At 46.1% G+C, this 26,229-nt stretch overlaps 1 protein-coding gene across 2 annotated transcripts in view; it reads right to left on the minus strand.

Moving 5' to 3' along the window:
• Snx9 (sorting nexin 9) overlaps nucleotides 1-26,229 on the minus strand; it is an 83,931-nt gene that overhangs the window by 28,852 nt on the left and 28,850 nt on the right. Inside the window, exons 2-6 of one of the 2 annotated variants that reach the window (XM_045158405.1) lie at nucleotides 21,207-21,293; nucleotides 16,347-16,421; nucleotides 12,050-12,175; nucleotides 5,640-5,805; nucleotides 2,708-2,855 (exon numbers count right to left, since the gene is read on the minus strand). In XM_045158405.1, coding sequence (XP_045014340.1) covers nucleotides 2,708-2,855; nucleotides 5,640-5,805; nucleotides 12,050-12,175; nucleotides 16,347-16,421; nucleotides 21,207-21,293 — 602 coding nt within the window. The remainder of the gene's footprint in view (nucleotides 1-2,707; nucleotides 2,856-5,639; nucleotides 5,806-12,049; nucleotides 12,176-16,346; nucleotides 16,422-21,206; nucleotides 21,294-26,229) is intronic. The other variant, XM_045158406.1, reaches the window with a different exon arrangement.

Here is a 26,229-nt window from a genome sequence, read left to right on the forward strand (position 1 = left end):
GCACTCAGAAGGGGGAGGAGGGAGTCTTGGCAGAGGGCACTGGGTGGCTCTGCGTTTGAAGGGCAGCTCCAGCCCATTTGCAGCATGGAAGCCTTGGCCTCACTGGGTGAAGAATGGGACCTGAAAGACCTGTCTTGCCAGTGACAGAAGGATGAAAAGGCTTACATAAAGGGCCTAGTACTACTTGTGCACTGTAAATTTAAGCCACTGGTAACGGTCCTCACACTTCCAAAGCACGTCCTGCAACTCCAGCAGAGCTTTTGCAGCATTCCACTATATTTCTTCCATATAATTTACTATGCTTAATTGCTACTGTCTGCTTACACAGTATGGTGGACTGAAGATACCTTACAGAAAGTACTTACATCTTCCAGGACCTGGGAAGAGATCTGAGAATATATTAAGTACTTAATAAAACAATGGGTTTACACAAACCCTTTCATAGGAAAGTTCTCCTTTGGTGGAGACCTTATAGGCATATCGAGCCTGTGGCCCACATGCAGGCTACATCTGGCCACAGGTGGCCTAACACAAAATTATAAACTTGAAACATCTTAAAATATTTTCCCAGTTTCTGAGTGTGCATAGGTTTGTGTGTACATGTCTGTGTGGAGGTGTGCACACCATGACAGACACGTGAGGTCAGAGGACAAGCTCAGGTGCTACATGGATCATAACTTGTCTGTGTGGTTCTCAAGTGTGAACTTTGAAGACACCAATGCTGCATCTCCACGTGGCACACTGGACAGGTCTGGCACAGCACAGCTCCCCGACAGACAGCTGGGGAGCGCGCAGATCATCCATGGCTTTGGCACTTTCACAGACTGCATCCAATCTCCGCAGGACTGTCTACCCACTTAACACTCACTGAGCAGCAATGTGATTAAGGAGTTATTCAAGCATTGCCAGATGGAACCTCTTGTTTGCTGTGTGTTGTGTGTGGTGCACACATGTATGAGTGCAGATGTGCATGCCCCAGGAACATGCACGCAGAGGCCAAAGGAAGGCATCGGTTTCCTCTATTGCTCTTCCACATTATTTCTCTGAGACTGAGCCTCTTAGTGAACTTGGAGTTCCTGTTTTGCAGTTGGACTGGCTGATCAGGGAACCCCAGTGGTCCTTCTGTCTGTCTCCCTCAGCCCCATGCAGCTGGGGTACGGGGAACTAAACTCAGGTCCGCATGCTTCTGCGAGGGCTTTTACCGGCTGAATCATCTCCCAGTCCCACGAGACGGTTCTTATCATGCTCAAACACATTCACTTTTCTGATCTCCTTTTCCAGTATAAAGTTTATGTTCTAGGACTAGATTATGGCTATCATGTAATATCAGTTTTCTGAAAAGCTCTTAACCTTTTTACAGTTGTTATAAGTTTAAATGACTTGTTTGTACACTAGCCTGTTAAATAAAAATACACAGTGCTTCAAGTTGTTCTCAGCACCACAAGGAGACAGAAGCCTTAAAAGTACAGGTTCAAGTCAGACCTGTTATGACTTGGTTTCAATGACATTTTACAGCAGAAAGAATCTTTAATTAGAGCTAACCTCTTTGTTTCAGAAATGGGGAAACTTTAATAGGTCACCAAGCTTACAAGCAGATAGAGAGGGAGAGCAGAGCAGGAAGCAGGGAATTTACAGATCAGATAGGGAGCAGTGCAGAGCAGGAAGCAATAAAGATATTTTGCAGATTTCCTTTCCTCCCTCCCTCTCTTCTATCTTAATTTTCGAGGTGATGTAGTCTCTTATAGCCCAGGTTGGCCTTGGACTTACTATGCAACTGAGGATGACCCTGAACTCCCGATCTTCTTGACTCAACCTTCTAAGTAATGAAATTATAGGTGTGAGTCATCTATAATTGGCATGAAGATCTTTACATAGAATAAACAATTCACTTATTAACCGTGTAAAATTGATTAGATAAAATCAGATTTCAAGCTTAGACCCAAATTTAATGTCCAAACCATACCAAAAACTCAGTAGGTTCTGAGTAGAAAAAGCCTACTAGCTCTGCATCTCGTGTGCACGTCTGCACGCCCCCCCGGCCTCCCGTGCTCCGCGTCTCGTGTGCACGTCTGCACGCCCCCCGGCCTCCCGTGCTCCGCGTCTCGTGTGCACATCTGCACGCCCCCGGTCTCCCGTGCTCCGCGTCTCGTGCGCACGTCTGCACTCCCCCCCGGTCTCCCGTGCTCCGCGTCTCGTGCGCACGTCTGCACTCCCCCCGGTCTCCCGTGCTCCGCGTCTCGTGTGCACGTCTGCACGCCCCCGGTCTCCCGTGCTCCGCGTCTCGTGTGCACGTCTGCACGCCCCCTGGCCTCCCGTGTTCCGCGTCTCGTGTGCACGTCTGCACGCCCCCCGGCCTCCCGTGTTCCGCGTCTCGTGTGCACGTCTGCACGCCCCCCGGCCTCCCGTGCTCCGCGTCTCGTGTGCACGTCTGCACGCCCCCGGTCTCCCGTGCTCCGCGTCTCGTGTGCACGTCTGCACGCCCCCCGGCCTCCCGTGCTCCGGCCTCCCGTGCTCCGCGTCTCGTGCGCACGTCTGCACGCCCCCCGGCCTCCCGTGCTCCGGCCTCCCGTGCTCCGGCCTCCCGTGCTCCGCGTCTCGTGCGCACGTCTGCACGCCCCCCGGCCTCCCGTGCTCCGGCCTCCCGTGCTCCGCGTCTCGTGCGCACGTCTGCACGCCCCCCGGCCTCCCCGTTCCCTTTCGTTCTTACTTGTTCAGCGGCAGCTTCATGGAGGAGGCAGCAGGGCGGCCACCCCCTCGCTGAGCGGCCCCGGCTTCTGCCGACTCCGCGTCCTTGAAGTAGCCCGAGGAGGACTTGTCGTCCCAGTCGTCGTCCCAGTCATCGTCGTCCCCGGGCGCTGCGGCGGACACGCGACCCAGGAAGACAAGACACAAAGCAAGATGACTTAGGAAACTTGCTGCCTCAGCTGCTCGGGCCTAAAGCCCACGCTAGAAAGGACACAGCTCTAGAGCGTGGTGCGCAGGCTAAGAGAACAGGCTTTGGAGTCCGGTTCTGCTGTTTAGTGCAAAAGACAAATCAGAAATAAGTTAAACAGAGTCATTAGGTGAAAAGAATTGACAAAGGCCTTGAGAAGACGTGATGGGGGAAAGGACAGTTTCTCCAATAAATGGTATTGAAAAGGCTGAAGAAATGACTTAGCGGTTAAGGCTTTTGCCTGTGAAGCCTAAGGACCCAGGTACGATTCCCTAGTACGCACACGAGTCAGATGCACAAGGTGGTGCATGCACCTGGAGTTTGTTTGAAGTGGCTAGCAGCCCTAGTGCACCCATTATCTGCCTCTCTCTCTCAAAATAAGTAAATAAATAAATAAAATATGTAAAACAGGAAATAAATTTCTAACATGCTATAAATAAATGTTATATCCAGTCATAGCTAAAAACAAAAGGTGGGAGGGGCTGGAGAGATGGCTTAGCGGTTAAGGCGCTTGTCTGCAAAGACAAAGGGTTTCAGTTCGATTACCCAATACTCATGTAAACCAGATGCGCAAGGTGGTACATGCATCTGGAGTTCATGTGCAGTGGCTGGAAGCCCTGAGGCATCCTTTCTCTCTCTCTCTCTAATAAATAAATAAAGCTACATTAAAAAAAACCTGGATATCTGGGCTGGAGAGATGACTCAGTGGTTAAAGGCATTCACCTGCAAAGTCTGATAGCTTAGGTTTGATTCCCAGTACCCACATAAAGCTAGATGAGTAAAGCAGTGCATGCATCTGGAGTTCATTTGCAGTTGCAAGAGGCCTGGCATTCCCATACCCCTACTTGCAAAAAAATAAAATGAAAAAAAAAAAAAAAACCAAAAACAGAAACCTGGATACCCACACACAGAAGAATGAAATTGGGCCCTTATCTTACATCATATATAACATCATCAACATAACAATCAACATAAAATGTATAAAAGACTTAAATGTAAGACCCCAAATTATAAAACTACTAGAGGGTAACAGGAAGAAAATCCCGACACTGTCTTGGCAATGTGTTTTAGATATTGTACCCAAAGCTCAGGCACCACCAAGTTTGCTGGGTGTGGTGCACATGCCTTTATTCTCAGCACTCAGGTAGGATCACTGTGAGCCTGAGGCCGGCCTGGGCTAGAGTCAGACCCTGCCTCAAAAGATTACTTGCAGTCAGGTGTGGTGGGGCACACCTTTAATCCCAGCACTCAGGAGGATCTCTGTAAGTTTGAGGCCACCCTGAGACTACATAGTGAATTCCAGGACAGCCTGAACTAGAGCAAGGCCCTACCTCGAAAAACAAACAAAAAGATAATCTGCAAGACTAAGCCACCAAGTCTGGCTTCAAACAAGCCAGCAAGCTTCTACGCAACACAGGAAATAATCAACAAATAAAACCAGCTTATTCATGAAGAGAATGTACTTGTGAACCATATGGCTGATATTGGGTTAGTATCTAAAGTACATAAGTCAATAGGGAAAGCAATCCAGTGATAGACAACCCTATTCATGGTTTCAGTTTCAGTTACCTGTGGTCAACCATGGTATGGATATATTAAAGGGAAAATTCCAGAAATAATCCATAATTTTGGAGTCACACGGTATTGAGTTGCATCCTGAAATCTCACGTCTTCCTGTTCCACCCCATTTGAGAAATGAATTATCCCTCTGTCCAATTTCTTTACCCTGTCGCACTGGCCCTCATCAGTCCGCAGTCACCTCAGTTCCCAGATGCACTAGGGTGGTATCGCAGCCCTTGTGTTTCAGCAGCCCCGATTTACTTAACAACGGCGACACAGATGCTGAGCCGCCTTACAGAAGATGGTCCAGTACTGGAGTAGATGTTAGGTCATTTCTAGATCACGTCTAACACCTACTATGATGAAAACAGATGCTATGTAATCATCACACTGTATGATACAGGGCAGTAAGAAATATCTGTTATGTGTTCAGTACAGAGAAAAAAAACCTGCAGCTGACTGAACCCTAGGTTTGTTGAACCTGAGGTTTTAGAACTTGAGGCTGTGGGACCAGAGGTTGCAAAAGCTAAGGGTATAGAGGCAGGCTGACTATATTTGGTCTTTGACTCCTGACACAGTTGTAATCCCTTGGAATTTCCTGACTGTCCAGAGCAACTTCTGGTCTAATGGGGTGACTCATGATGGGCTCTTGGACTGAAGATGATCAGGAGAAAAGCCAAGTCATGAATGACTAGAAGCTTAAACCCTTCAGCGTCACCCTCCTCTGGGGAAAGGAGAAGAATGGGCGACGACGTGATCATCTATGACGGGGATTCAGCCTCCTCCTGACTAGAGGTTTGAGAGCTTCCAGTGGATGCTGTGGAGGGTGCTGTGCTGGGAGAGGGCCCGAGCTCTGCCACCTCTCCATGCCTCCCGGTGTACCCCACGTGTGCCCATGCGTTTGCCTTTGTGATAACTGACAACAGTAAGCAGGGTGTTTCCATGGGCTCGGTGAACATCTCTACACGCTAACGGAACCTGGGAAGGGGTTCCTGGGAAGCCCTTGGCTGACTTCGGGCGGACAGTGTTAGGACTGGGTGGAACTGTAGGGCCTTCACCCCTCCAGGGTCCCTGAGGCGTTCTGTGGTGGGTGTGAGAGTAGCCAGGCCAGCCTGGTCTTCCTGCCTCTCAGCCAGCTTCTCCTCACCTGGTCCCTGGTAGGCTTGAGGGTGGCCGAAGGCAGCGTCCCAGTTGTTGGCGGTGTTTCTCTGGGTGCCAGCCGCCTCTGGCCTGGAGCCCCAGGCATCTGAACTGTCCCAGTTTCCAGATTTGGGGGCATTCCAGGCTGACCAGGGGTCATTGCCACTACCAACCTATGTGTGGGGAAAAGGAGAAAAAACATTTATGACTTCAAACTGTGACTCTGTTCCACAGTGGCCGACACAATCCTCAGTGCTGGAAGCGCAGCAGAGGTGCGCTGAAAGCCGTTCTAGGCCTCGTGCCGGCCTGGAGCACAGGAAAGCACAGCCAGCAGCGCCCGGCCGGCTCTTTTCTCTCAGCCTCGCATGCTCAGAGAACGCCTGCTGCTGAGGACCTGTCTCATCCCCTTAACTGCTTTTAGCAACCTACTGCATTTTTAAGTAGGTTTCTATTTTTATTTGACCAAGTAATACATGCAGAGTAAAGAGAGAGCTCAAATGGAATAAAAGGATATGGAATTCAACACGATGTCCACCACATAAGAGGTTCACCTGGATGCATGACAAGCATGCTTCATTCTCCTTCGCGGTAAGTGGTTGATTTCATGTGGCTTTCTACCTAACCGCCACGCCGACTACGACTACGCTCGCACACCGTAAGGGCCAGGAGCACCACCGCATACCTGCCAGTTTAAAACTTCACGTTCAAAAGCTACCCCAGCCTCGCAAGACAGACACAGAGCAATGACATTGGCTTTTTATCAGGAACTTTCTTAAAGGCAGCCATAGACAGGATTTTTGGCATTAGCTAAGTTTTTTAGTGAACTAGACTGGCTTGTACCTGACTACAGCCAGAACAACAGCAAGTGGAGCCACGGTAGACACAGGGTAGGATGGTACGTGAGCACATGACAGTCACAGCAAAGCTGACCACGTGGTAAAGGTAGTCACGTTTCAAGCAGACGCTGTCAGGCTGGGAAGATAGCTTGCTTGGTAAAGTGCTTGTCTCTCAAGCATGATGGGGAAGTGCGTTCAGTCCCCAGTAACAAGGTAAAGACCATGTAGGGTGGCAAGTATCTGCCACCTCAGTGCTGGGGAGGCGGGCATGGGCGGATCCTTGGGATCACTAGGTGGCCAGTCTACCACTGGTAAGCTCTGGGACAGCGAGACAGCCTGTCTCAAAAAGAGTTGGAGGGTGTATTGAAGGATAATACTGGAGGTTGTCCGCTGGACTCTACATGTCCCCACACATAAAAAAGTAAGTTATAAAGAAAAGAATGAAAGCCAGCAGTGTTTTTTTTTTTTTTTTTTAAGTAAATCCCATCTGAGTAGCATACCTATTAGTTTATACTACAAAGGAAAAGGCTAGAGAGCTACCTTTAGAAATGGTTTAAATGTCAGGTCATATTACTAGAAATGTCTTAAAACAGATGATGCAAGGAGCTAGCCAAAGATTTGTTTCTTTCAAACACATAAAAGAAAGAGGAAGCCTGGCATGGTGACACAGCCTTTAAGCCCAGCACTGGGGAGGCGGAGGCAGGAGGATCGCTGTGTGTTTGAGTGTAGCCTGAGACTACACAGTGAATTCCAGGTCAGCCTGGGCCAAAGAAATACCCTACCTCGAAAAAAGAAAGAGGAAGGAAGAAAGGAAGGAGAGGAGGAGGAGGGGAGGGGAGAGGGTGGCTCTTTCACTGTCAAGCTCAGCAGCAACCCGGAATTCCTGGGGCTTTGGCACAAACACCTTCTGTGCTAAATGCTGAGTGTGGTGCTTTCAAACTCTCACTTCTACTGGAACAAGCTGGGTAGCGATGATCTGTTTGAAGGAAGGATCCTTTGGCCACTGATTTTTGTTGCTGTCTGTCCCAACAGCCCTTTCTGTCTCAAATGTAGATCTGGACCGTGACAACCCTCTCTGAGCAAGGTCTGGCTTCCCTGGCCCTCCCTCCCCCTTTCCCTCCTTGGTCATTTTCACCGAGTGACATCTTTAGCCTCTTCTCTTCTGCTCCTCCCTGACACCAGGCTCTGAAGACTCACTGTCACCCATAGAATTAAACCCCTTTGCTGGATCTCACTGGGGACAAATGTCACTGACCGTGTCCCAATGGGGCGTCAGCTTGACAAGTCCGCAAGGCCCTACTTCTTCAGGCACTGTATCTCACTGGGGACAAATGTCAGTGACTATGTGCCAATGGGGCCTCAGCTTGACAGCCCACAGGGCCCTAGTTCTTCAGTCACTGGATCTCACTGGGGACAAATGTCAGTGACCATGTCCCAGTGGGGCCTCAGCTTGACAGCCCGGAGGGCCCTAGCACTTCAGCAGTTATGTTTATCAGACCAAGCCCCAGAAAACCTTCCATGAGACACCTTAGGAAGTTTACTTGCTGCAGTCAGTCATTTGAGTCAAATTTACCTTATTTAGGGAAGAAGAAGGAGAAGGAGAAGAAGAAGAAGGTGGTGACTGGCTGAGACTTTCAACACAACCAATCTGAGCCCAAACATCCACCTTAAAATAAAAGAAGGTGTCTTGGTAAGCAGGTGAGAAAGAGTACACCACATTTTTAACTACAACAGCAAATTCATGGCAGGACTAGGTTCACTAGAAAATTCTAGCGTGCCACCCATTCACAACAGTACATGCAGAAGCCCAGCTGGGCAGCAGTGGATACCTGTCAGCGCACTGTCTGCCAAAGCACTAAAAATCCCAGAAGCTACACAGGAGGAGTAGAGCGAATGTCATGCAAACACCATAGCCAGTGATGACAGAAATGCAGAAAAAAACCCCAATGCAAAATGTTAAGATTCTAAACCTTTTGCTTTCAAAGGAATTACGTAACAGTCCAGCCAAAATGAACAAAGCCACCTTGTCACCCCAAAGTTCACAAAGAGCCTTAAGAGAGTCCTACCAAGCTGTGGGCAGTAGAATCACCCTGCCAGCCTGAGAAGCGAGGGGGAAGCAAGCAGACGAACGCTCTCTGGGGTGTGCTCTAGGTGAGACGTGGCAACTGACTTGCTTTCACAACAGCTTTGGAGCTCACTTCCAGCTCTCAAGTCCCAGACGCCATAACCACCCAGCAGGGCCGTCGGGACTCTTAGCATTGATGTGGCGCTGGACTGTGGACTTTTCTAGGCACAGCTCTCCTGTGAAATGTTACTATTGCTCTCATCTCACAGACACCAATGAAAGTGAATTTCGAAGCAATTAAGACAGAGCAACAAGGGGACTAGTGTATGATCTCACTTATACTAAAACCATGACAGACCATCTGAAGGTGTCTTCAAGTTACTGGTGACCAGGCAGTGGCAGTGATCCTGAGATACAAGAAATACCATAGCGAGTGTCATGACTGCCTCAGCTGATTGCCTAGACTTTCCAGACCAAGATCAGCAACAGCCCAGTGTTCTCAGACTTGTCGAGTTGGGGTGAGGCTCACCACGAGAGAAGCACCCCAATCATGCCCAAACTATGGTTTATATTCTTCTGTGAGGTCAAGGGCTTACGCACATTCAAAGGTCCCCCTTATCAGGGCCTGAGGAAGTTCTCCGAGGCCACACACACACCTGTACACTGTTTGTCCTGACTATCCCACAACTGCAACCAGGAATACAGTTTCCTGCTTGGAAGGAAAGGAAAGGAGGAGAACTCAGGAATTTGACAGCTGGAAACATCCAGAGCAAGACTTTCCCAGGGTACTTACAACAAAAATGAGTGCAAGTCAGCATTTATTGTTCACAAAATAACAAAGCTGTCTGGAAAAGGTAGAAAGGGGTTTTCAACCCCTTGAGTTCATTCCTATGACTAAGAAAACAAAATTTGAGACACTTCTCCTTCATTCAATATTTAATAATTATGTGTCAACTGTGCCAAAAAGTAGAAATGGAAAGCAAATAATATGTGCTTCCTACATCCACAAAGAGTGATGACGGGTTGGGGAGATGGTTCAGGAGTGAAATGCACTTGCTTACAAAGCCTGCCAGCCCAGGCTCAACTCCTCACAGATGCACAAAGTGATGCATGTATCTGCAATTCATTTGGATGAGGCCATGGTGAGCCCCTATTTTCTTTCTCTCTTTCTCTGCTCATAAATAAATTAATATTTTTAAAAACAAAAGAGTGATGAGGATTTTACTATTTTTCTCAAAAGAGCCTAAAAAGTTACAAAACCCTCTGCTGTTTAAAAACAAACAAACAAACAACAAAAGAACAAAATAAAACAAAACAAAAACCTAACCATTTTAGCTGAAAAACTAAAAGTGCCTGTAAAATTCCCCATTTTTTTCTTTATAGCTATTTAGCTCAAAAGACACGATCTGATTCTACAAAATGAACTTCTGGTGATTTTGGAAAACTACTAATGGGAATATGAAACATGTGCATCATTTTAAGCATGAAGGCCGATCATAAGCCACGCAAGATCCACTTCGAGCCAGGTGCAACAAAACTACAGACTGGACATGATCAAAACATGCCAACAGTACTCAATAGATTCATCAAACCATTTTCTGAACCCACAGACAGAAAATGCATTGCTTTTTAAAAAATATTTATTTATTTATTTATTTGAGAGAAAGAGGTAGAGGGAGAGAGACAGACAGACAGAATGGGCGCATCAGGGCTTCCAGCCACTGCAAATGAACTCCAGAAGCATGTGACCCCTTGAGCATCTGGCTTACGTAGGTCCTGGAGGGTAGAACCAGGATCCTTTGGTTTTGCAGGCAAATGCCTTAACCACTAAGCCATCTATCCAGCCCAGAAAATGCATTGCTTTTTAACTAGTGAGAATTATTTAAGTAAACAACTGGATAGTAGATGGAATACATATAGTCAATATGGGTGGGGTACAGTCTTAGAAAATTAAGGTGCATTCTGCAAACAAATAGTTATAAATAATATGATAACCAGGCTCAAATAATTTAAAATCTTTTGTGTCATGAAAAAATAACAATAGGGGCTGGAGAGATGGCTCAGCAGTTAAGGTGCTTGCCTGCAGAGCCTAACAACCTGAGTTCGAGTTCCGAGTACCCACGTAAAGCCAGATACACAAAGTGGCACATGCGTTTGGAGTCTGTTTGCAGCGGCTGGAAGCCCTGACGTCTCTTCTCCCTTCTTTCTCTTTGCAAATAAATAAAAATAATATAATAAAGAAAGAAATAGGGGTTGGAGAGATGGCTCAGCAGTTAAGGCACTTGTCAGCAAATCCTAAGGACCTGAGTTCAATTCCCTGGTACCCATGTAACACCAGATGTACAAGGTGGAGTACACATCTGGAGTTCATTTGCAGTGGCCGGAAGCCCAGGTGTGCCCATTCTATCTCCACCTTCAAATAAATAAATAAATAATTTTAAAATATCAAAAACAATGTTTCCTAAACTTGTTCATTTTTAAAGATAGTGTAGCATTGTTTTAATATCCATTTAAAAAATTTTTATCATTCAGTTTGAATAAACATTCAGCAATAACTGAACTAGACAGATTTATTTATTTTTGAGGTAGGGTCTCGCTCTAGCCCAGGGTGACCTGGAACTCACTATGTAGCCTCAGAGTGGCCTTGAACTCATGGCGATCCTCCTATCTGTACCTCCCAAGTGCTGGAATTAAAGGCGTGCGCCACCACACCCAGCTCATAGTTATATAAATGATCAAATTTTGATTAAAACTAGTATAAAGTTTTACTGCATCTTTCTCAAAATGACCCACTATTCTAGATTGCCTGGAAGCAATACTGTAAGAAATAGCTTAAGTGTTGAGTGTCTGGATTTGTTCCCCACTTCTTTAAAAAATATATTTTTTTAATAAATTAATTATTAATTTATTTATTTATGACAGAGAGAGGCAGATAGAGAATGGGCACGCCAGGGCCTCCAGCCACTGCAAACAAACTCCAGACACATGCGCCACCTTGTGCATCTGGCTTATGTGGGTCCTGGGGAATCAAGTCTGGGTCCTTAGGCTTTGCAAGCAAGGGCCTTAACCGCTAAGCCATGCCTCCAGCCCCTATTCCCCACTAGTGTGGGCAGGATATGAGGCACTGAGAGAAGCATCCACGTGTGTGGTGCTCATCCAGCCAAAGTTTTGACGCTGCTCTCAACATCAGGACCCTTCTGTTCTTTTCAGGCCCTTACTTTGGACAGTATTTAGCCTTTCGGGGTGATGGTCTATATTTATATTACAACAGACTTTTAAAAGCAACTCACAACACTCCATCTTTTGTCCTATAGGAAGTTTTGCAAACGGCCATTAATAAGGTTAGCAGGTAAGTTCTTTGTTAGTACCCAACAGAAATGCCACATGAAACCCGTAACAGCTACTTTGATTACGCTTTCAGGGAGCAGTAAGAATTCTGATGCATCACAAGCTTCCACAAGCACACTCTGCTCTCAGGAGGGCCAGCGGCATCCAGCGTGGGGAGCTGGGACCTACCTGGTTATGGCTGTTGACAGCTGATGAACTGGCTTGGGCTGTACTTGCTGAGAGGGAATCAAGGAAAGCTTGGTCAGCCACTGAATTTCCACAAGAAAACTGATCTTTTCCATCATTGGGTAAAATCTAAATATTAGAAGAACCACAATTATTTTTTGTGTCTGTGTGGTGCCTGTGTTTTATGTATGTGGGCTCAAGTGTGTTATGAGTGCATGTGCACGTATCAGCGTGCACACAGAGGCCAGATGGACTTGGGTCTTTATTGTTCTCCACCTTGTGCTTCTCCCACTGTCCATGGAGCTCACTGATCTGGCTAGGCTAGCTGGCCAGCAAACCCCACGGAGCTCCTGTCTTTGCCTCCCCAGGGTGGGGATGACAGACATGCGCTGCCACACCCAGCACTTTCCATGAATACTGGGCACTCAAGCTCAGGTCCCCCTGCTGTGTGGAAAGCACTTTCCCACCAGGCCATTCTCCCAGCCCCAGAACCACGCTTTTCTTAATGGGTAAGCAGTTTCATGGTGAGAGCCTCTGCAGAGGGCAAGAAGTGTCCTCTCCCAAGGAAAGGGTGACACACCTCTCCGCTGTGCGTCTCCCTTGGAGCACTCCTCCCTTTGGGTGAGCCGGGGCCTTGTGCGTGCTAGGCAAGCGCTCCAGCACTGAACTATGGCTTGGGCCTTCTCTTCTTTTTAACACATGGAGGGATATTTTGTTGTTCCAAACATGGCCCAGCTTAGTCCACAGACAACCATCATGGTACTGTTGAGTTCAACTATTCTTGCTCATTTTGAGCTGTAGCATATGATCCATTTCTGATACAGGGAGTCATAACATATTTATATTTGCACAGGTGTGGGGGGGGAGGGGTTGAGCACACCAGAGCCTCTTGCTGCTGTACAGGGACACCAGACACTTGTGCCACGTTTTGTACCTGGCTTTTATGGGTGGCTTAGAAATTGAACCCGGGTCAGCAGCCTTTGTAAGCAAGTAAGTGCCTTTAATTGCTGAACCATCATTCCAGAGAGTCATATTCTTAAGAGATAAACAGATCTGGGGCTGGGGAGATGGTCAGTGGATAAAGCACTTGTGATGAAATTGTGAGTAGTACCCAAGTCAGCCCTCAGACCCCAGGTAAAAGCCGGAGGCTGTGGCTAGCTCCCGTGACCCCAGTGCTCCGAGTGTGAGAAGGGAGGCAGAAACAAGAATGTCCCTAGAAGCTTGCAAATGGAGGGGTGAACACCAACAATGATCCTGCCTCAAAATGAGACGGAAAGCAAGGACTTACCCAAAAGCTGTCCTCTGACCTGCACATGCGCACAGTGGCGTGCGCATGCCTGTGCTCACCCTGTACACACATGCACACGGCACACCAAATAAACGGATTTGTTTTAAACAATTAATGAGGAAATTCCCACTGCTAAAAAGAAAAGCAAATCTAAAAGTGTTTTAAGTAACTATTCTTAGAGGTGAGCAGAATTCTAGGAAATAAAATGAAAGTCAGTATCAGCAGTGGTGCTGCACGCCTTTAATCTCGGCACTCAGGAGGTGGGTACAGCACTGTGAGTTCGAGGCCAACGTGAGACTACATAGCAAATTCCAGGCCAGCCTGGGCTAGTGAGGCCCTACCTAAAACAAACAAACAAAAGGTGGGAGGAGGATTAATCAAAACCTAAGCGGGTATGAATAAGTCATATAAAAACCTACTTTTTTGGACAATGGCACACCCAAAAGCCATAGATTGTTACTAGAAAATTTTCAGTGCCAGGGATAGGATACGTTCCAGTGAGCTGTTGGCCAGGGAGGCCCCTGGTACCCCCCAAACACTATGGGACATTGCTGAGGCTCTTGGTTTCCCATCAGGAATAGATGCTAAAACTGTATTGCTGAAGACTCCACATGCTTGGGCCACAAGTTCACTGAGAAATCCTGCTGGAGCTGAGCTAAAAACCTCCTCCTTGTAGACCAGCTGACAGAAAGCCAGGAAACACTATGCTGCATGCAGCTCCATGGGAGAGAGAGAAGTCATCAGTGGAGATAAACAACAGTGGATCCTGCAAGCCTTAAATTTGGCCAGCCAGACCAAATGAGCCAACAGATGCAATAGTGGCATGTCTATTATGGGGGAAACCAACTGTTCTCTAATTGAACTGGAGGCCCGTTCCACAGGAGGGAATACATGCCTGATACTGAAAACCTATGGTGGAGAAAGTCATGAGCCTTATTGGTGTAATGCCTGCTAGTGTCTGGCTAACTGTATATATTATGCTCACCAAACTGCCTATAAGCACTTTTCTTAATGTTCATACCCATATATTAATGCTACTCTCACTTTTGGTCAGGGAAGCTTCTCTTTTCAGATGGTGGTGACTTGGGATGATTCAGAAGGTACCATGGTACTGAAAAGACGTGACAGAGGAGTGCTCAGCACTGAAATATCTCCATCATACCTTCCAAGGCTCAGGGTCCATTGCAGAAGAGGTGACAGGTATAATGTAAGAACCAAAGGAAGGATAGGTCTCCTTACAATGCATTCTTACAGACACAAAATGGCCTGGATATCCATGACTTTACAGTGCCTGATACTACCTATACAAGGCCAGTATAACAGAAAGAAAAGATGATGACATCAAAACAAAAGAGAGACTGAGAGAGGGAGGGAATAGGATGGAGAGTGGAGTTGAGAAGGGGAATGTGTATGTGGGGGATTACCATGGTTTATTGTCTATAATTATGGAAGTTGCCAATAAAAAAAAATAATTTTTTAAAAATAATTTAAAAAAATAACAAAAAAAGGAAGAAAAAGAAATGTCATTATCAACCTAAACCTTTAGAATTATTTCAATCTTGTCTGTTTTTTTTTTTTGGATCCTAGATGCTCTAAGCAGGACTTGGTCCTCACATCTGCAGACTGTGCTCAGGGCCTATGAGCTGTCGGCACTATATGGACAAAGTGTTATGTATTATTTCCCAGGGGTTTGAGGCTACCCGGACCTCACTTTTAGTCAAGCACAATAGAAAGACAGGCTCCTTCTGGTTGTGGACAGGTTCCAGGGAACTACCCACCCCCCCAGGTCACTCCTTCTTCCTTTCTCCTGGAGGGGAAGCAGAGTGTCTCCTTCATCCACTTCGTCTTCCTCACAGGTGCACTGGTCACCCTGGTTACTGTCACTCAAAGATGATGGGCAGGCACACCAAATCCCTAGTACTTGGTTTTGAGACCTCCAGGCAACCAGCAGGGCTATGGGGCGGCTGACTCAGAAGAGGGTTTTGCTGCTGCGCAGTGGTGTGCCAGGCAGGGCCATCCTGCAGGATGTCGGGATGCTATCCTTGGGGCCTAGGGGAGCAGAGCTGGTACCAGGCAATTCTTCCAGCAACCTGTTCAGGACACCCCACTGTCTATGGGCATGGGGCAAAGAAACTGGCAGGCATGTTCTTTTAGAAGCATCTAAATATGTAAACTTTGTAAATTCTACAATAGAGCTATAGATAGCTATTATGCAACATGGGCAGAAGAAGAGTAGGGACTTTTATTGAGAAAAATTACAAGTAACTATCCTTGGAAGGAAGTTAATCTAATTTTTTTGGGGGGGTCTATAAGTAATACCTTTTCTTAGTTCTTTTCTGGTATTTTTTTTCCATTACTTTTTTAATCAGCACATGTTACTTTTACAATAGAAAATTTATTTTTTAAAATTTAATTTCTTTATTTGCAAGGACAGGGAGAGAGAGAGGCTAGAGAGAGAAAGGACAGAGAGACAGAGAGAGGTGAGAGAGAGAGAGAGACAGAAAGAGGTGAGAGAGAGGTGAGAGAGGAGAGACAGAGAGAATATGGGCACGCCAGGGCCTCTAGCCACTGCAAAGGAACTCCAGATGCATGTGCCCCTTGTGCATCTGGTTAATCTGGGTCCTGAAGAATCAAACCTGGGTCCTTTAGCCTCACAGGCAAATGCCTTAACTGCTAAGCCATCTCTCTAGCCCAGAAAATTTATCTTTTTAAATATTTTTATTTATTTATAGGAGAGAAACAGAGGGGGAAGGAAAGACAGAGAATGAGAAGGAGGAAATGGGTGGATGCACCAGGGCCTGTAGCCACTACAAATGAATTCTAGATACATGTGCCACATTGTGCACCTGGCTTTACATGGGGAGTGGAGAATGGAACCCAGGCCATGAGGTTGTGCTAGCAACAGCCTTTAGCTGCTGAGCCATCTCCTCACAGTTGCTAAATTCCTGAGGTCTTGTAATTCGATAACTGACAAAGGGATGCTTCACTTAATGGGGGTCAGGAGGTTCTTACTTCCACGTAGTCTGTAGGAACAAGCCCTCGTTCTCCTTTGCTGTTCTTCCCTTCCAACCATCCTCCACCAATATCCTAAGAGAAAAACAAAACATTATAGTTGGGATTTCCTGCAAAAATTTTGCTTCTGGAACTGCAATAATTTATAATTTTTACATAAAAAGTAACATTAAGCTTTTTATTACTACAGAGTTAACACTGTTCAAAATTTTACATTTTTCTCACATATTTTACTTATTTGTAAACAGAAATACAGAAAAAGAGAGACACAGAGAAAGAATAGGCACACCAGGGTCTCTAGTCACTGCAAACAAGCTCCAGAGGCACGTGCCCCCTTGTGCATCTGACTTACATCAGTACTGGGGAATCAAAGCCAGGTTGTTGGGCTTTGCAGGCAGGTACCTTAACCACTGAGCAACCTCTCCAGCCCATAAATTTATATTCTTAAATCCTGCTTATTCCAGAAAGTGAGGTAATGTAAAACCAAGACAAACTGAACTTCAACAAGTGACTAGACACTGAGAAACAGCCTTTCACTAGATTAGCATCGTTTCATCCTTTGTTCATTTGTGTGTGTGTGTTTGCATGTGTGAATACATGGAGACCAGAATTCAATGCTTGGAGTCTTCTTTAATCACGTCACCCATTATTTTCTTCTTCTTCTTCTTCTTCTTTTTTTTTTTTTTTCAAGGTAGGGTCTAACTCTAGCCCAGGCTGACCTGGAATTCACTATGGAGTCTCAGGGTGGCCTCGAACTCACGGCGATCCTCCTACCTCTGCCTCCTGAGTGCTAGGATTAAAGGCGTGCGCCACCACGCCCGGCTTACGTCACCCTTTATTAACTGAGGTAGGGTCTCTAGCTTGAATATAGTTTGCTGACCCAGCTTAGGTGGCCAGATTGCCTCCCACCTACATGAATGCTGGGATTACAGGTGAACTGCCATGCCCACCAGTTGTTTAAGTGAGTTCTGGTGATCTGGACCTAGTTCTTGTGCTTACATGACAAGTACTTTATCTCCCCAGTCCCACAGACTGCCATCTTTTTGTGATTCCTGTTTGCTGAGCTGTATAGATGGCAAAAGTGGTTTATAGCACTGTCAAGTGTGGACCACACATTGGCACAATTTGTTAACAATGACCTGCATCTGAGTAGCCTTTAATTGATACATTACAATTGTTTGTGGGGTGTCATGTTATTTTTTCTTGGGGGGGGTGGTGGTGAGGTAGGGTCTCGCTCTAGCCCAGGCTGACCTGGAATTCACTATGTAGTCTCAGGCTGGCCTCGAACTCACAGCAATCCTCCTACCTCTGCTTCCCAAGCGTTGGGATTAAAGGAGCGTGCTACCACACCCGGCTGTCATATGATATTTTAATATAAATTGTGTAATATTCCAACAGAGTAAGAATATCTATGTCCTCAAACACTTATTATTTTGTAGTTAAAAATATTTAAAGATGAGCCAGGTGTGGTGGCACACGCCTTTAATCCCAGCACTCGGGAGGCAGAGGTAGGAGGATCGCCGTGAGTTCGAGGCCAGCCTGAGACTACATAGTGAATTCCAGATCAGCCTGGGCTAGAGTGAGACCCTACCTCGAAAAACAACAGCAACGACAAAATCTCAAAAAAAACAACCAAACAGCAATGAAGTGCGCTGAAGGAAGAGGAGGCTGGAGGAACAGCAGTATGGCCCTATGACACTGACCAGTGGACGGAAGCTGGGATGAGGAGGGAGCCTGGCTGCAGAGTATATGTCTACATAGACACACACAAGTAGCGCAGGGATCTGTAATCCCAGCATGCCTTACAGCAATGGGAAGCACAGTGGGGAGAATCCCAGAGCTCACAGGCCAGCTCATCTGGCCTTTGCAATGGCAAGCAAAAAGAAAGACCCTACATTAAGCCAAATGGAAAGCAAGGACTAATACTTCAAGGTCATCCTCTGACACACACACACACACACACACCCCAATAATAGCTGGAAGGCAGTAATTTCCATTTTGCTTTGAGACAAAGAGACACCAGGAATGATATAACCTGAAAAGGGAATGTCAGTCAGTGCTACAACAGGGGTGAGAGAGCAGAATCACAACAAGCGGGGCGTGGTTCTGGGTTTCTATGTGTAAGAAAGCATGTGTGTAAATGTGTAAACGAGTGTATACTTAATGACAACGTGTTTTTTATTTTTATTTATTTTTTTGGTTTTTCAAGGCAAGGACTCACTCTACTCTAGCTGACCTGGAATTCACGACGTAGTCTCAGGGTGGCCTCGAACTCATGGTGATCCTCCTACCTCTGCCTCCCAGGTGCTGGGCATAGCAGCATTCTTGATGAAAAAGAGTGACTGCCAAATGATGGCTAGAGGCAAGCACAGAGGCACCGGAAGCCGCACCCATCTCTGTGCCGTGGGTAAGCATCAGGAAGGAGAACAGGCATGCAAACCTTTGACAAACAGGGAGCCCAGGGCAGGGGCAAAGTCTCCCTATTTTTCCTCTCTCAAGGCCCTTAGCACACCACCGCACATGCGCTCAGCATGCAGGTGACACAGAGACAGTCTCAGAAGCACAGCACACACTGTAAGGAGCCCGGGCAGCGGTGGGACTAAGGAGGACATCTGGGCAGCAGTGTATGAGCCAGGAGAGTGCGTGGAGGGAGGTGACACGCAAAACAGGAAAGAACAGGAGCAAAGCAATGGGGAGCGCTCACTTGACAGCCCCGAGACTCGCTCGGCATGCCTGCCTCTATTCCTTCTACAGCGGCAGAGCCCAGAGCGAAACACTAGTCCTGGAGACCATTTTTCTTGGAACGTTATTTCAAATAGAGTTTACCTCACAATACTGTTATCAGCTCTAAGGATTATTACAATAAAGTTGCATATAAAAAAGGAAAATTAACAATATTGAAGTGAATATCACACAGTGGTAATGGAAAATACTATAGCAGGATTTTGTCCTAAGATAATTTAAAATCTGAATATTATGCTTGCTTCTGAGTATCCTGGCAACAAACATCATAAAAAAGTTAATAGCCTATAAAGATTTTATTTTGCAAAAGGTATTAATGTCCCAAATTTCCATCAGAAAGAACCTAGACAACAAAAACAGATCCCAGGGGTGCTTGTCAGAGGAGCCAACTATGTGAGCAGAAATACATGCTCCCATGTGAAGATGAGGGTCTGTACGCACACACACAAGCTCAGACATGGTTTTGTGAAGATGTAGGAATGTTTGTTATACATAGTTATTTCTTTTTAGCCATATTTTACTTACTTGTTCATTCATTCATTCAAGAAAGGATGGACATACCAGGGCCTCTTATCACTGCACACAAACTTCAGATGCATGTGTTACTCTGTGCATCTGGCTTTATCTGGGTACTGGGGAACTGAACCTGGGCCAGCAGGCTTTACAATTAAGTGCCTTTAATCGCTAAGCCACCTCCCCAGACCACAGTTACTTGAACAAAAGCTGAAGCAGTAACTTGATGAAAAAAAAATTTTTTTGACAGAGTCCTTCTCTAGCCCAAGCTGGCCTCAAACTCACTAGATCTCCTACCTGGGACTAAAGGTGTGTGCCACTTTGCCAGGCTTGAAGCAGCAACTTGAATGCAGCAGAGATACCCCCACTGGGAACAGGGCTAGCTGGTAATCCAGTTGAAGGATAAGGCTTAGAACAGTAATAGCGGTCAGAGGACTAAGCTGCTTCGGAAGCGCAGCATCTGTTCTGTACTCCAGGAATGCCGCACTGCCACACGAGCAGGAAGCAGAGAGCTAAGTGTCAGAACCCTAGCAGCGTGCCCGAAGGTTGTAAGTAATAAGAACTTATAAAATAAAGAGACACAAGAAACTCAGTCAGGCATGCAGCATCTTCAGGGGAGGGAATATTTTACAGTGTTCATGTAATAGCATTTTAGAGCACTATAATATTTCATAAGCGACAGGTTAAAAATAGTGAGTTGATCAACAATCAAACAAGTCAAATCTGGATAGGAGAGATGGCTTTGCAGCTAAGGCACTTGCTGGCGAAGCCTAAGAACCCAGGTTTGATTGTCCAAGTTCCACATAAGCCAGATGCACATGGTGGTGCATGTGTCTGGAGTTCGTTTGCAGTGGCTAGAGGCCCTGGTGTGCCCATTCTCTCTCTCTCCTTTCTCTCTTAAAAGTAAGTTGCTGGGCTGGAGGGACAGCTTAGTAGTTAAGACACTTGCCTGCAAAGGACCCAGGTTTGATTCCCCAGGACCCACGTAAGCCAGATGCACTCGGTGGTGCATGCTTCTGGAGATCATGTGCAGTGGCTAGAGGCCCTGGTGTGCCCATTCTCTCTCTCTTTTTTAAATTTTATTTTGGTCATATATTTATTTATTTGAGAGTGACAGAGAGAGAGAAAGAGGCAGATAGAGAGAGGGAGAGAATGGATGCGCCAGGCCTTCCAGCCACTGCAAAAAAACTCCAGACGTGTGCACCCCCTTGTGCAGCTGGCTAACGTGGGTCCTGGAGAATCAAGCTTTGAACCAGGGTCCTTAGGCTTCACAGGCAATTGCTTAACCACTATGCCATCTCTCCAGCCCTCTCTCTCTCTTAAAAGTAAGTTCTGGACTGCAGGGATGACTTAGTGGTTAAGATGCTTGCCTGCAAAGTCAAAGGACCCAGGTTTGATTCCCCAAGACCCACATAAGCCAGATGCACATGGTGGTGCATGTGTCTGAAGTTCACTTGCAACAGCTGAAGGCCCTGGAACATCCATTCTCTCTCTGTCTCTCTCTCTCTGCCTCTTTCTCTCTTCCTCTCTCTGTCAAATAAATAAATAAAAAGTTATTTTTTAACAAGTAAGTTGCTATGGGATACAAATATATGATGCTCTTACCGGATTTGTAATTGTGATAATCTCTCCTTCATTAACCGTCAGCTCATTGTTTCCAGGTTCAGCAGCAAAATCATACATAACCCGAGCCTGTGGGGAGCAGGGAGAAAAGAGGAAGTGACTAAAAGAACATCCCAAACAACTGTTACAACCCACTCTGTGAACATGCTGGTGTCAACCTGGAGGCGCTGATGCAGAAGACACAGTGCAGAATGATTCCTGGAGTCTGGGGAGGTTTTTTCCTCACACGCACATGAAGAAGATAGATGTCTGGTGGTCATGTTGCAGGACATCTTTTAGAAACATGTTACATCAACCTTTGAAGGATACACACTATGGAGGGCCACAGCCTGGTGTTTTGGAAGTAGGCATGGTTTTGGCAGCTGTATTTAGAGGCCAGTCCACAAAAATCTAACTTCAAATACACCCATTTCATTATAAAACAAAAAACATGCCCTTCCTGTTAAGAAGTAGAAGCAGGGCTGGAGAGATGGCTTAGCGGTTAAGCACTTGCCTTTGAAGCCTAAGGACCCAGGTTCAATGCTCGATTCCCCAGGACCTACGTTAGCCAGATGCACAAAGGGGGCACATGCCTCTGGAGTTCGTTTGCAGTGGCTGGAGGCCCTGGCACGCCCATTCTCTCTCTCCCTCTCTCTCTTTGTCACTCTCAAATAAATAAATTAAAATAAAATATTTTTTAAAAAGAAGTAGGAACATGTTTTTTAGGACATCATCCTTTTCTCTCAAATTTTTATTAACAACTTCCATGATTATAAAAAATATCCCATGGTAATACCCTACCTCCTCCACTTTCCCCTTTGAAATTCCATTCTCCATCATATCCCCTCCCCCTCTCAGCCAGTCTCTCTTTTATTTTGATGTAGGACATCATTCTTAAACTTCAGAGCCATACACACACTGGATACTGTCAGACCCAGACAACTTAAGAGAATCCCTTGCTATGAAAATTCCTCATTCCTTATCTGGAGGCAGCCGTAGGAATGACTTTGGATAATGTGGCCTTCCTGGGATTTTAACTTGAAATCTGACAGCCACGTCCCAAGATGCTGACTGACACTCTTCCTTACTTTCCACTGGGGTACACATAGGGTTGTATATGCTGGCCAGGTTACCTAAACTTCCTGCAATGAAGTTTTAATTTCAAGTAACATGAACAAAGGACAGCTATCCTGGCTGGTGTGAGGTGGTGTTTTCAGCCTCTTCCTCAAGCAGAGCCTTGAGACACTGCTGGCCAGGTTTTACTAGGAAGCACGCTGGTGAAATGCATGTGTTTATGTACATGTCACACACACCTACACATCTTTATGGCGTGCTAGGGATCAAACCCAAGGCCTTGCACACATGCTAGGAAAGCCCAGGATCTTTGTTGCTGTTGCTGGAGACAGCTCTCTTGTGTAGTCCTAGTTGGCCCAGAACTGAAGGAGGTGGGATCCTGCTTCCGCCTCCCGGGCACTGGGATCACAGGTGTGAGCCACCATGCCCACTTCTGATCAGTCCGTTTGCAATTCGTGGGCTAAGTCCATCCTAAATCTTAAAAATTGGGGTTTGTTTCAGAAGTGACTGGTATGTTCAAAGGCAAATTCGGGTTTACCTACTGGATAGTGAAGCAAGACGGCAGAACTGCACTCACTTAACAAATCTTTACCAAATGCCTGCTGCGTGGGAAGAGCCGGAAGGTACATTTGTTCCCCACTGTCCTTCCTCCAGGTTTGCTCCAGTGTGTCTGAAATTCTTTTAAAATATTTTATTTACATTTATTTATCTGAGAGAGAAAAAGAGGGAGGGAGAGAGAGAATGAGTGTGCCAGGGCCTCTGAACTCCAGGTGCATGTGCCACCTTGTGCATCAGGCTTACATGGGTTCTGGGCAATCAAACCTGGGTCCTTTGGCTTTGCAGACAAGCACTTTAACTGCTGAGCTATCTCTCCAGCACCTGAAATTCTTTTAATGGGGACAAAAGACAACTAGTGATAAGAGATTGGGGGGGACGATGCTATTTTGAAATATGTAAAAAGTAGTAGGCTGGACTGTTTTGGTGGTATGTAAGTCAGACATTATAAAATGTTATAGAATTTAGATGATTGGTAATGGTCTTCAGTGGAGAACTATTGCAATTTTTTTACGTCTAAAATTCTCCTAATAAAATGTTGGAAAGAAACAAATAGCAATGTAGAGTGCCAGTCAAGAAATCTCGTCTGTCCCTGAGAGGGAGGAAGAGGCAGGGGACAAACACTGGCAGCCCTGCCGTCTCCTCGGACCAGGACAAAGGACAAAGAAGTCACGTGGAGGTGTTTTTCCTCACACAGCTGCAAGGAGATAGAATTCTGCTTGTCATGTCGTGGGATATTTTTTAAAAACACATCACTTCAAGCTCCATCCTCTGCAGTGAGCACACAAGGAGATAGATTCTCGAGGGTGCGCTGCGGAAGGAAGCGAGCCTGCCCTGGAGGGGAGCCCGGCGTGCCCAGCCAAGCTCCGGGGTCGCAAAAGGGAACCTGCTGCTTGCTTTGTGACTGCTAAGAATTCTGCTAACTGTTTTTCTTCCAATTCGACTAAATCCAATTAAAACCCAAAATACAGAATTCCTAAGCATCTTGGTTACTAAGCTTCCAAGTTGGTGAAATGAAAGGTGAAACAAATCAACAAGCCCTTATACATTCAGATAGTAGGGAATGTTTCTAGTCTATGATCCGCTGTTATCCCTTCTAAAACTCACATCGAAACGTCATCCCCAATGACAGTGTTGGGAGGTGGAGCCTAATGGGAGGTGTTTTAGGTCATGAGGACTCAACCCTCAAGAAGGGACCAGTGAAGCTGGGGAGATGGCTTAGCAATCACAGGTGCTTGCTTGCAAAGTCAGCTGGCTCAGGTTCAATTCCCCAGCACCATGCAAAGCGAGACAGGCATTAGTTTGCAGCAGCTCGAGACTCTGCCAGACATGTATATACACATAAACAGAAACTTTTTTTAAAAAGTTTTTATTTATTTATTTATTTATTTGAGAGCGACAGACATAGAGAAAGAGGCAGATAGAGAAAGGGAGAGAGAATGGGCGTGGCAGGGCCTCCAGCCACTGCAAACGAACTCCAGACGCGTATACCCCCTTATGCATCTGGCTAACGTGGGTCCTGGGGAACTGAGCCTCGAACCGGGGTCCTTAGGCTTCACAGGCGCTTAACCGCTCAGCAGTCTCTCCAGCCCCAGAAACAGAAACTTTTAAAAATGCTTACAAAAAAATAAGCCAAAGGACCTATGTTCGATTCCCAAGTACCCATGTTAGTCAGATACACAAGGGGGTGCACACGTCTGGAGTTCCTTTGTAGTGACTGGAGGCCCTGGAGCACCCATTCTCTTTCTCTCTCTCTCTCTCTCTCTGTCAAATAAATAAATAAATAAAAATAAAATATTTATTAAAAAATGCTTGCAAAGAATGGACCACTGCTATAAAAGGGGCTTCTGAGGGGTGTTCACTCTCTCTCTGGCTCTTCTGCTATGAGGACACAATGTCCTCCCCTCCACAGGTGACAGCCTGTAGCAGAGAGGCCATAACACAGGAGTCTGGTCTCAGGCTTCCCAGCCTTCAGAACTGTGACAAAATAAACTACCCGCTCTCCTGCATTCTGTCATAGTAGCACAGAAAGTTGGGACTCTCATTGAAAAATTAACAAACATTGAAGGTTTGTTTAAAACACTGTTTCATGGGCTGGAGAGATAGCTCAGCAGTTAAAATACTTGTCTGCAAAGCCTAAGGACTAGAGTTTGATTCCCAGTACCCATATAAAGCCAGATGCACAAAGTGGCACACGCATCTGGAGTTCATTTGCAGTGTCTGGAGGCCCTGGCGTGCCCATTCTCACTATCTGCCTCTTTCTCTCACTCTCTCAAATAAAAAAAAAAAAAAAATTTTTAAGCTTTAAAACACTGTTTCGTAAAGCAACTAGAAACCCTTCTTAGAAACTCAAATGGGGCTGGAGAGATGCTCATAAGGCACTTGCTTGCAAAGCCTCAAGGCCCGTGCTCAACTCCCTAGCACCCATGAACAGCCAAATGCACAAAGCAGAACATGGGTCTGGAGTGCCTTTGTTTGGCAAGATGCCTTGGTGTGCCTCCCCCATCTCTGCTTGCAAATAACTAAAACTATATAAAAGGGAGACATTATAACAGAATTACTGGAGAATAAAAAGACTGAGTCCCTGGTCTGTGCTCTGCCTGGTTATTGTTTTGTCTGCTCCACATCACTTTCTTTTGTTCCTGCCTGGCTCCAAGTGACCATAAAAGTCACAGCCTAGGCTGGGGATGCGGCTCTGTAGTAGGTGGCTTGTCTAGTCTAGCATGCTTAAGGCACAGGATTTCATCCTTAGCACTGGGGAAATACATCACTAACCTTAATACAAAGCAAGTTATAAATGCTGCCACTCATGTCACATAATTAATCTTACTAATATATAAAGAACTTCTAGAATTGAAGAAATCAATAACAACCTAACAGAAAGATGGGCAGAACATAGGGTTGAAGAAAAATATGAGTGACATTTGAAAACATGAAAAAAATGCTCAATTTCTCACACATAAAGAAAACTATTAACTTGACAGGTTTCTATTAGTTTTACTGCTTAAACATCTACCAGCAATATACATGAAAGTAATGGTCCTCCACATCTTCCCAAACAAACTACATCGCCCAGCTTCTGTGTTTTAACTAATCTGACAGGGAAGAAATGCCACTCCAGCAGTTTTAATATTAAGCCCCTCTTCAGTATCAACCACAGGCTCGTGGTCTGAGGCCTGGTTCCTGAGCCCGTGGTCCAGTGGCAGGAGGCAGGACTGAGAGGGAAGGTCTGGGTCACTGAAGGCGTGCCCTTGAAGGGGACGATGGAACTCGGCCTTCAGTTCTGTCATCTGCAGGCCGTGTGGCCAGTGGCTTGTCCTCCACACACTCCTGTCGTGGCGTGTCGCCTTGCCATTGGCCTAAAAGCAGCAGAGCCAATCAGCTTTACAAAAGATAA

The sequence above is a fragment of the Jaculus jaculus genome, chromosome 9, assembly GCF_020740685.1.
Source record: "Jaculus jaculus isolate mJacJac1 chromosome 9, mJacJac1.mat.Y.cur, whole genome shotgun sequence".
Taxonomy (NCBI): domain Eukaryota; kingdom Metazoa; phylum Chordata; class Mammalia; order Rodentia; family Dipodidae; genus Jaculus; species Jaculus jaculus.